Source organism: Ooceraea biroi, chromosome 1, assembly GCF_003672135.1.
Source record: "Ooceraea biroi isolate clonal line C1 chromosome 1, Obir_v5.4, whole genome shotgun sequence".
In the NCBI taxonomy this organism is placed as follows: domain Eukaryota; kingdom Metazoa; phylum Arthropoda; class Insecta; order Hymenoptera; family Formicidae; genus Ooceraea; species Ooceraea biroi.
Window position 1 is genome coordinate 22,970,695 of NC_039506.1, and position 12,284 is coordinate 22,982,978.

Genomic DNA, 12,284 nt, shown 5'->3' on the forward strand with positions numbered 1-12,284 from the left:
TTTGAGATTCCAATTTGACGATTGCGCAACTGTTTTCTTTAATTAATTATTTCTTTAATTAATATCTAATAAAAAAAAACTTGTCTATCATAACATGGGAAGGAAAGGAAGAGTACTCTGTGTGAATTACATTGTATAAGGTATATTATTTATTATATCTTATGTACATTCAACATCGTCTTGACAACACCATAGGAAAAACGTTTTAGACATATTCCAAAATTTGTCGACAGTAACTTTTTGCTTGAGATTTTTACGTTTTCCTTTATATAATGATCGAAGACACACGGAGGCGATTCGCTTAATCAATTTTCATGAAAACTCAGCTTAGTGAGAGTGTATATAAATTATCGAATGTATGTATGATGTACGATGCCTGTGTATGTATGTTCTGTGTGGTGAGTGTATGTTTTATGTTTGAAAAAGGGGCGCAAATCTGTATGACTTATGTATAATAATGGGACGGTACCTGTAATGCTTTTTGCTTTTCTCCCTAGATTTTCATCGTCGTTTTGTTTTCGTTTTTTTCGAACCAGGTACTTTGATAAAAATTCCCTAAAAAGAATTACAGTAAATAAGAATCGAAAACAATGTGCTGATAAATGTCATGTAATTAAAACGCTTAACTAAATATAACATAATAGCTGCATACAAATTTGATACAACAATCGTATTTATCACTATAGCTGTAATTTGCTATATTACTTTTTTTTTACATGACAGAATTTTACACGACGAAATTTTCAGAAATAAGGAAAAGGACGTTCTGTTTTATAATTTTATTGCTAAATAGTAATTGAGATAACTTATTATAATATAACTAAAACGTTTTGCAGTTTTATCAGATCTTTAAACAATAAATATTCTTTTTTTTTAATAAATAGTAGTACAAATGCACTATAAAATGAATTAAAGAATTAAGACAAATGCGAGAAGCGGTTTAAAACAATTCACTTTAGAATTATTTCTATCGTTCTCAGTTCCTCTTTATACCATAATCGAAAAAAAATAAAGAGGAAAAGAACAAAACTTGTTCGCCGTAACAAGGATATTCGCGTACGAATTGAAGCAATTTTGATTTCGCAAGCTTTCTCCTTCCACTCTCTACTTAGTCGATCTCACACTCTTAAATAAGGTTTTGCACACGTATACAAGCGACCCAAAAATATATATATATGTAACACGAAGTACGATCACAAAGCTTCGAAAAGTATAACGCGTACTCTTGCCTCTCTTCTTCCCTTAAAAATAAGCTTGACTTGTGACACTTATAAAATTATATCTTTTCGACCGAAAGGAAGAGGAAAGAGTAAAGAACGCAAAATAAAAGATAAATACGCGAGATACTTTTTCATTCTCAACTGATACGTCCTTGGGGTTTAGTTTTGCCGATTTTTCTTTCTTTCTCTCTCTCTCTCTCTCTCTTTCTCTCTCTCATTCTTTCGTGTTTTGTGTGTATGTATGTATGTGTGTGTATGTATGTATAACGCGTGCGTTACATATACGCGCATGCACACATGTATGTGTGTGTGATATTGCTAAAGCTTTATGAAATCTAAATATATCGTTTTATCAGAAATCAACAATATCCTCGAAATTTCAGGTCGCGTACTCGCAGAATTGCCGCTAAAACACAGATAGTTCCAGTGTGAAAGTTCTTAAGATGCTTTCCACGCACACACATTCACAGAGTCCCGACGGAACAGATTAGATTTGTTCTTTCTATCTGCAGTAAACTACCGTCGAATTTCTCATCGTCTGTACTTTAATGCTTCTTTATTCGGAATCGTAACCGATCTCATCGCAGTTTGTAGTTTAGCGCAGGCAAATAGGACAGATCTATTTTATCACGATCGATTGCATCGCGAACAGAATTTTGGTGTACGATTGTTCTTCGTCCTTTCTGTTCTCTTGACCGGGACCTAAGCGCAATCTCATCATTTTGTCGTTTTATAGTATTCTTTTTCATTCAATCTTTAATACGAACATTTAGGAAGATAGCACTATCGATAATTAATATCTTTCGAAATTTATTAACATTCTCTATATAAAAATCTGCATTTGCATGTATTCACTTATTGCTTCTTAAATCGTCGCCATGTTTCTGTAGCTTTCTTTCTCTTGTTCTCTCTAAGAGAGATTTTGCTCTCGCCGTGCAGCCTTCTCCCACTCTCTCTCTCTCTTTTTGCTCTTTTTTTCCTTTCAGTTTTCCCACTTTTATCCTTAAACAAATATAGAAGGAAGCACGGCGAATCGAAAGACACCAGGTATACATATTCCGGCATTTTTCGCATGTTCGGTATATATATGACTTCAAGTAATGTGTCGTTTATAAGATAAAATCGAGACATCTCGAGATGAAAGGAAAACTAATCGTTCTAAATTATCGTTTGATTATTTAAAAATTAATCGATTGCAAAATAAGGCAAAATAAGGCAAAATAAGATATTCGCCCTATCTCATTACTATTCCCGTTATGCGCAAAATCTCTCACCTCTTCGCGCCCTTTGCTCTTATTCCAATTAGTCGTCACTACGACATTATCGATTATAACATTACCAGTATCAAATCGTTAAATTAGAAAATGAAACATGTTTTACCGTGGCCCGCAGTGGACTTGTAAACGTCGAAACCATCCTTGATCTTAAGCGTAACACTTCTGTACATGTATATATATTTGCGCGCTATCCAGTTAGTTTCTTTACGAATAAATCGTTGAACATGTATATTTCGGGTATGCATTTCAAAAAGACGGTCTCTGTAATGATAAAGCGGACTAATTAGCGGACGCCGATGTAATGAGCCTTCCTTTCTCTCTCTCTCTCTCTTGCTCTCTTTCATATTTTCTAAAAAAAGAAAAAAGACAAAACCAAACTCCTATTACGCAAGTATTGAAATGGACGTTGCTTCGCAAGGTGATTCTTCTACTAGGATATGAAAATCAAAAAGTATGGCGATGAGTATACTCCTGTAATGAGCAGCGATCGGTTTTGCATTGTCGCACACGTTTCTTTCTTTTCCGCGTGTACTCTACGACTTTACGTTCACTTTGTGCTCTTTTTCTTTCTTGGTCGATTTTTTGTTTCAGCCACTTGGCCTAAAACCCGAGAGAAAAATCGATTCTCGATCGTTACCTCGGTACTTGCCTCAACTCGTACTCGAATAACGGTGTACGCAGATATTTCATTGCACTCGCATTTCATTCTGAATAATGTTGATATGTTGACGCATTGCTACTATTAAGGGACGCGTTTGAAATTTTTTTTTTCGTGTTGCATCGCTCTCTCTGCTTTTCGACGCGGACAGTACTTTCTGCGCGGTTTTTCATTAAAAGCGATTTCTCTGCCAATAAAGTCTTCTCCCGTTTCCGTCCCTTTCTGATCATACGTTCCCACGTATTTCTAATATGGTATGCATTTTTATACGTGTATAGAATAGTTTCGTAATCGCACGCTTGTGTACATACAAATATAGCGCGAAGGGCAGGATAGACTCTTTTTTTTTCGTTACTCACCGATGCAACGTCACTCGCACACTCGCATTCATACATTCTCTCTCTCTCTCTCTCTCTCTCTCTCTCATTTTCGTCCGCGCTATAATATAATAACTCTTGCACACTCGCGTTGGCACATGTCCATTTTGTTCGTTTCGTGGTTTCTCTTGTTATAATTAAAAAGTACACCTGTATAGATTGGCGTATACGACACTCTTATAGGTAACGCAAAGGCAAGAATTGTCTTTCATTGTTTCTCGTAATGGTTTTTCGTAATGGAATTGCTAATATCGTATCACTCACACTCATAATTCCCTCTCTCTCTCTCTCTCTCTCTCTCTCTGTCTGTCGATCGTGCGCTTCCTCGAGGTACACTTGATATCGTGGTGTACGTAATACATTATCCTACGTGTTGACGAAATAATGTGTGTGAAACTACATTGTTATCACGCTATCGATGGAATCCTGAAAACTATTTTACGGTCCATTTTTGGTACAATTCGTTATACAGTTTTCTACTTCTATGGATCGTCATTTTCCTTTATCAGGCATATATTATTATTATTATTATCGACCATTACAAGATGACGCGATTTTAATACGCTTTAAAAAAAAAGCCCAGCAGTAGACGGTAGTTTGGACATTTAGGCCGTGTGTAGACTTTTTGCCGTTTTAACGCTCTCTGTATTGCGGATACGTGTATTGTTAAAAACTTACCATCCAGTACAAGATGTCGCAAACACGATGAATAGCGAAACAAGTATAAAAATCAACTAAAAGTTTCGATGAAAATCTTCGAAGGAGGCGAAAAATTATTGCTTTTCCATGAAATTAAAAGGAAAGCACTCGTTGCACGATAAAATATTCAATACGAATTTAATTACGGCAGTGATTACGTAAGGATGGCTCGTTTATCTCCATTATCTTTGGGTAGATCGGTACGTGAAACGCTCTGGCAAACGAAAAACCCGAATCGGCGCTTGTTGTTCGCGTAAGGCAGTCCTTCGGTATGTTACGTTGATCCCGTTGAGAGCCTTTCGAGACTACCTGTCAGGACGTCCTGCCTAGACGAGTGCCGTGAACAATATTACGCGTTCTCATAACGCTCATAATACTTAAACGGCGATTTCTTCGATACTTATAAGTATTCGTTATGCGAAAATCTCGCAGTACCTTTCTACGAGTTTAATGAGTCGTTGTACGTGTTGCTTAGATGCGACGTGACAAATGGTCCTTACACTTTCTCTCCCTCCCCCTCTCCTCACTCGTTTTTCTTCCCGTTCTGAGAGGGAGTCGTAAATACGAAGGACGAAATCCTTTCGCTGACATGGAATGTCTGCAGTTGTGATTGCTCAAAATCTCTCGGTTAAGGCGAGACGACGTTCGCGTGTCACTGCCTGTGAAAAAGTCACCTCAATCGATCGATCGGCGATCGGATAATTCGAGACACTATTTGCCTGTGCGCGAATAGATAGCTCTTCCGAGGACATCGTTGCTCTGACTAGGTAATCACGAGTCCTGGCTAACACGCAGACCGTCGCAGTTTTTCCGCAGTTCGCTCTCTCCTCGAGACGTGGGGAAAGGGGACAATAAAACGCATATCGGGGCGCGTTAAAACGATGCAACTGTTCGCCAAGTTCACAGGAAATAGTTTCCGCGTGTCGTTCATTCAGTTTTCCAACGTTCACGTGTGTGTCTCGCTCGCAGGATTATTCGAAGGAAACCGCGATCACAAGTTACACAAGGAAACCCTGCGAAGTGGCGGACATCTGCGCCCGCAATGCCGTCACACTGTTCATGATCTTCTTCTGGTGTCCCACAAGCGTGATACCGAGAGCCGTGAGCTCCTGGACGGTGACGCGGGCCGCCGCCTCCAACGTCGTCACGCCTGCCCGCTCAAAGCTCTCCGCGTACCGCGACATTTTGATAGAAGCCAGCCACTCGCTGACGGAGGTCAATTGTGTCAGATCCACTGCGTCCGGCGCCAGTGGATTGGTGCCCCTGTTACAAAAACAGCAAGTTTAAAAAACATTTTCTTATCGTTGAGCGCAAGATTCGCAAAATTCTCAGGTATTTTGGGGTTGAGAATTTGACAAAAATGCACTATCGATACACCTGGTCTTTCGCTATCAAGGTACATTTACATTCGCAAGTTATTTAAACGTCGATCCGATTATCGTAAATCTGACGTTAGGATTTCAATATTATTTTATACATTATAGTAAGTTATGAGTAAATTAGTTATGAGTAAAAAAACGTGATAAATTTATCTGTTTTTGTCGATTTAGGATATATAATCTATTAGCAGTTTTTGTACAATTTTTCGTAATAGTTAAATTAATTTTGTTTGTGACACAAGCAGACGTGACAAGGATTTTTCCAGGCGATTTCGAAAGTAAATCTCCAGAAATGTCCAGCAACGTATTGGTTGAACTGTATCGATGCTCAGAAATACGCTTCGAATAAAATAAAGAAAGATAAGCTAATAAAAATGAACGAATAAACTTTATGATATTTTGCTCAATACGACACATGACAAATTTAAATGTGGACGCCAGATTTGTGATAATCGTGTTAAATGTACATTTTTAATATCTCGTTCGTTTGTTATCGACCACAATGAGATAAGCAAAGAATAAAATAACGAAGATCATTATTGTTCAGATAAATCAATACTCAATATTCAATTATTGTTCCAAAGAATATTAACGTCTTCGCTATTTCTTGGAGTATCAGGCTCTAGAAATATATAATACTAAGTATGATCCATATAAGATCTTGTTTGTTTGTCAACGATATACAGGACACTCCATTTCAAATACCACCCGTTAACAATTTAGACTGCCAAACTAATTTCGAGCGTGAATCCGTGATAACGTTAATTTCGTTTTTTACATCAATATTATATAAATGTTGCTTTAGTTCATTTTTTTATTTAATATCTTCATGAATATATATAGTTGATAAAATCATTCCTACTTAAGTTATTAAAATAATCATCCATATATATGGTGACCAAACTACTAAATTAACTACCAACTCTTGAGAACTATATTATAGCATTAATGATTAAATATTAAGATGATTAAATATTTCCATCTGTATATAAAAACGATCTCAAAAATTTATTATTAACGGGTGGTACGCAAAGTCTGGGACATTCTATGTTTTTAAATTGATCAAAACTCAAATAAAGTTTTGTTTCTACGGAGATTATACTACCAGATTATATGCTTATCACTGGTTGAGGTAATCGTGTTATTTCCTACTTTTACATGGAAGAACATGTAAAAAATCGTTTGAGTATATACAATATATGTATGTACAAGAAAGGAAGTATCTTATACATACAAAATTATTATTGTCATAGATTAATTATTGGGACTAGGAAAAATATAAATTAATCAAAATAAGAGATCTAGATTTCATCCAGATCCAGACTTTCTACGAGAAAAATTCTAAAATAATTATGTTCTGCTAATAAAATTTATTTCACAAATAGTTGGGAATATAATAACGTATGTAAAGTATTGATCTTAAACTAACTATTAAAAAACCGTTTTTTGAATATATACACTTGGGAATCCTAAACCATTACGTCTACATGTGTACATACATGTGTTATATTAATCAATCTCGATAATTTATACATTTATAAACACCCTTCATTTGGAGAAATAAAAAATTGTTAATCTTATTACATATACGATTCATTTGTATGTTTTGTGTGCATTTTCTTTTATACAACATTATGTACATGTTAAAATATATAGATACGAATGCAAGCGTACAATTTTTCATTGCTTCCGTAACAGAATAATAATAATTAAACTAAAAATAAAACCAATAATAATTATTATAATGAAAATAATAGCAATCATAATTTTATGCGTATGTGTGCGCGCACGCGCACACTTGTGACAATATAAATAATAATATTGATAATGATGATGGTGATGATAATAATACAATTACTGCGAAAATAATATAAATACTAATGACGGTGATAATGATAATACAATGACCATGAATTATGACGGCAGCGCAACATGAAGGTAGTACACAATTATAGTTTAAATGTATAGGTGCATAAAGGGACAAGCAGTGCAATAGAAACGAAGAGCATTGCTAAGCAGGGAGACGGCTGGCTATGTAGCAGCAATATTCCATTATCGCATCAAAGAAGCAAAGAGAACGTAAAAGCACAGTCAAAGTGATTATCGAATTGTCGAATCGTTAAAGGGTATTCGAAATTAAAGAGTTCCGGTGTATCCGGAATACCGGACGAAACAGAGACGATTGCGTTTCGTTCTTCTGCGCTTCTTTCTTTCTCATTCACAAAGAGGATTCGACTTGGAATGCCACTTTTGGTTCTCTTTTTCTTTACCTGTTCCTGAAATGCACGTTGGAAGATCCCGATGACGCGGGTGGGGGTGGGGGTGGTGGAGCACCCCTTTCTCTGATTCTGACAATCGTTAGCATGTGTTAGTGCCATGGAGATCGTACTCAAGTGCATGTTGCTATCCGTAGATTAGGTTTTTCATATTCAGCTTTCAGTTTGATCAAATTTTAATTTCTTTTGTTTGCGTGTGTATCGATATGTCTTTATATTGCAGTAAGCAGCTTTGCTAATTTCCAATTACGTGTAAATGCAAAGTAATTTATATGTCCAGACAAAAACGGCTAACAAAATAAAAATCAGATAATCAAATCTAACTATGAAAACATAAATAGAACAAGTTATTTTCATTTCTATTATAGGATAAATGTTTACCTCCAGTTCGTGAATATCCATAATTAAATCTTTCGCAATTCGCAGAAAATTATATATTAAAATAGTAAAATAAAAATGCGAATTTTGCGATTAATAAATTAAATCAGTTTTTCTCCTTAGAATGACGTATCGCAACGCTTTTTTTGTCGTAATCTTTGAAAACTTTTTAGTTTTCTTTAGATGTGGTGATTACAATCGACTTATTAACACGAAGACATGAATTGGCATTGTGCAATTGTACATATCGTCATCGTTTAATGTATTACGTATAAAAATACTATTCTGAAATAGTCAACTGGTCATACATGTGTTACACGCGCCAATAAATTTTTATCGATGCCAATAAGTCCTTGCATTTTTTTGCGATGAAAAAATAATAGCTTTAATAAATTCTACACGATTATATCGACCATATATAAATGATACATAAGATGTTATAAAATTCTTTGCGTATTTTTTTATGTATTTCTTTGAGCAATTTGCATATTTCTTTTTCATGGAGGTCTTTGTCCTATCAAATCTAAATTAATTCGTGAATTTGCAGTAAAAGGGAATAGCGACAGTTTTTCTACAAGAAACCTTCTGCAAGTGTATGTGTGTGTGTGTGCGTGTTTATGTATGTACACGCGCGCGTGTGTCTTATTTTTCAAGTATATTCATAAAAGTTATAATCACTAACACTTTTTATTAATTACGAAAACATCTAAAAGACTTTAGCCATTTTTAAGCACTCAGTCTTCAATTGTCTTCCGCTTTTCAAGCTCTGAATATCGTAATCTACATTGCTATATATATATATATTCGATGACTGAATTTACCTTCTGTAAAATCTGAAAATTCTTAAATTCTCAATATATATCTTATCTAAAAATCGATAATATACTCTCTGGTTCTTTATACTTGGTAAAGCTTATTGCTTAATGTACGTACGTAGAAATTCTCTATATCTTCTAACATATATTTCTATGCTCTATGGTTTCTTCTTTGCCAATATTTCATTGCAAAATAAAAGAGAACACGATGAAAAAAGAAGAAATTTCTTTACGACACGCTACTTTTGTACACATATATTCTATAATGCTTCAATAGAGTCCTATCGGCCACGCATTTGTATTCATCTCGCCTACTTATATTTCACCAACGCAACGCTTGGATTATGCTTATTCTTGGCTAAAAAAGCGTCTACGATTCTCTACGACTAGTACGATCGTAAAAAAAATCGGTAACGCAAATCAAAACAATCTAGATCTTTCGAAGTTATGTCTGATACATATGCCACGCGTTAGTTAATGAAAGGGCTAGAGAGATGGGCGGAAATAATGCTTCTGCTCATTCGATTCAAGGGAGCCCGAGTTCTCAGCCGAAATGGGAAAACGGGACCCAATTGGGACAGGTAAGCGACTGGTGTGGGAGTGCGTGCGTCGCTGCGTGTGTGTGATAGTGTAAACTACGGCCGGCTCCTGGTGGCATTACTGGAACAGCAATCGCTGACTGGGCCTGCTGATGGGCCTGATGGCCGACTACGTCTACGAACGGAACCGCCGTGCTGGCGGCCGGACCTGGTGGCATCGCAGCCGCCGTCGCTGCCGCCGCCGCTGCCGCCGCCACCGCCGCCGCAGCCTGGGCGGCAGCCGTGTGGTTTGTAACATAGTACGGATTGTGTGCAGGCGGCCTCACGCTGTAGGTGGTAGTTGGTTGTTGTGGACGTGGTTGTTGTCGTTGCGTTGCAGTTGCGTTGTAGTTCGTAGTCAGGTACCAAAGGACACCACAAAACCAAAAGCACAAAGAATTAGCCCAAGGAAAGAGAAAGGCGGAACAAGGGACTAGGAGAAAAAAAACCGAGATTTTCAAACGAGAATACGGCGCCCCATCGACATAGAAATAAAAGCGAAAAGAAGAAACATGTGTATACACACCTATGTATACATACACATATATACATATATACGTACACATATATATACATATATATGTATAATTTCTTTAAATTATATATATGTGTAATCTCAAACATATATAAAATAATATACAATCGTTTTGTTAATGGAATATTTGGAAAATAAGAAGGTTCAGATACCTGACTTAGCTGCAGTTGCGAGTTTCAACTTTCAAAGCAATGCGACGTCATAATATTTTCAATATAAACAAATTTGCGAATATGCGAGATAAATTTATCTAATTAACAAAAATTAATTTAATATTGTTTGTCGAGACCCGTGAAAAAGAAAAGCAATGCAAAATATGAAACTACCTCCCCCCATTATATGTATAGCTGCATCAAAAAATAACTGCGTGAAATGTGAGCCATAGAGGAACATAGAAACGATAAGCAACAAAAGCAATTGAAAGCTGTTATGGTCGTCGTATAATCACGGCTATAACTTTAAAATGTGAAAAATATATTCCACGCGGTTAATGTAGACTTTCGTCCATAAATTAATCTTTCCACTAGCTGATGTTGAGGAACTTGTTTGGATAAATATAGTCGAGCGTAACGTGACTGTTCTCCCCTAAAATATAAATATAACTCTTTGACAGATATCGCGGTATCAAATAGCAATGAGGTATCATGTAGAAAGCGTGTGCCATTGCAATAAAAGAAAAGGATTCGAACTTTCGAGTTCAACAAATTTAGTGATTTTTTTAATAACTTACAATAATGGCCTTTTCTCTTATACATGCTAGTAAATAAATATTAAGAGAGCGCAAATAAAGCGACAAAAATTAATTTTGATATTTATTACGTTTAGAAAGTCACAAAAGTGCATTACGAATACTAGGAAAAAAAACAAAAAGAAATTAAAGAAGAACACGAAGGAAAGCAAGTACGAAAAATAGCAGTCCAGTAAATATACATGTCCGGTTCCAGTAATGCCAATCAGGTTGGAGGTATCGTAGTGTCGCGAGCATGAGTATGCACACGTAGACTTTCTTTGAGCACATATGCATACACGGATATACGTGTATACGATTTGGTGTTTGTACGGGACATCAATGAGCACATCAATGAGCCACCATAATATCAAAGCTCATTCCAACTAACGTACAATATATGGCTGTATAATTCATGAATGTGTCATGGCGAATGAAAGTTGAATGAAAATTGAATGAAAGTAAATATTAGCTGTTGAGAAAAATTAATTTATGGACACGATACACATAAATTATGTGGCATGCTGTACACGGTTCTTATAAATATATTAATGAGCAAGCGATTTATGGGACACAAAACAAGAAGATAATGAACATCGATAATACCGATGATATAATGATAATTATTTGTGAACTGATAATTGATAACGAAAAATAATTATTTCTGTGTCCAAAGCACTCGAAGGGAATTTTATTCATAATGTGCCGAATTATGTCTTTTATGCATTCCGTCCGTATCTGCTTGGCTTAAGCTAGATGATAAAAATCGCATGGTCCGTCAAATTGACCATATAGATTTCTTTTAACATCAATCAATTTATATCGATTAATATGTATCGTTTATCCTGTTACGCATCAGCATTTGGTGACCACAAGTGCATCTTGTGGATCTAAAACGGAGCAACGTGATCAGGCGGAAGGTGTGAGCGCTTTTACCTGTTCTGAGCGATTTTTCTAAGCGTGTCCGGGCTTCGTATGAGCTTGTCCAAGGTTTGCGTGAGATTGGCGAAAGTCGGCCGATGCGTGCGCTCCTTCTGCCAGCAATCGAGCATCAGCTGGTAGATGGCCTCCGGACAGTCCATCGGCGCTGGAAGCCTGTAACCCTTCTCGATCGACTTTATCACATCTTGATTCGACCAGTTCCAGTATGGTCTCTCGCCGTACGACATCACTTCCCAGCACACGATGCCCATGCTCCAGACGTCGGAGGCACTCGTGAATTTACGGAAAGCTATTGCTTCTGGTGCAGTCCACCGTACCGGAATTTTGCCGCCCTGAATCACAAAACGGAAACAAAATTGATCAAACAATTGTTACAATCGTGAATTATAATATATTTAATATAATTAATAATATATTTATATT

General features: G+C 36.3%; 1 protein-coding gene across 9 annotated transcripts in view; it reads right to left on the reverse strand.

Annotated features, from left to right (window-relative positions):
* Nucleotides 1-126: 126 nt before the first annotated feature.
* LOC105283477 (ephrin type-B receptor 1-B) overlaps nucleotides 127-12,284 on the reverse strand; it is a 103,880-nt gene continuing 91,722 nt past the window's right edge. For 7 of the 9 annotated variants that reach the window (XM_026971560.1, XM_026971555.1, XM_026971569.1 and 4 more), the window contains 2 exons: nucleotides 11,856-12,193; nucleotides 8,406-9,945 (listed from right to left, as the gene is read on the reverse strand). In XM_026971560.1, the coding sequence (XP_026827361.1) occupies nucleotides 9,624-9,945; nucleotides 11,856-12,193 (660 nt within the window). In that variant the 3' untranslated portion in view covers nucleotides 8,406-9,623. Of the gene's footprint in view, nucleotides 5,495-8,405; nucleotides 9,946-11,855; nucleotides 12,194-12,284 lie in introns of those variants that run through there. The other 2 variants (XM_011346253.3, XM_011346260.3) reach the window with 1 other exon arrangement.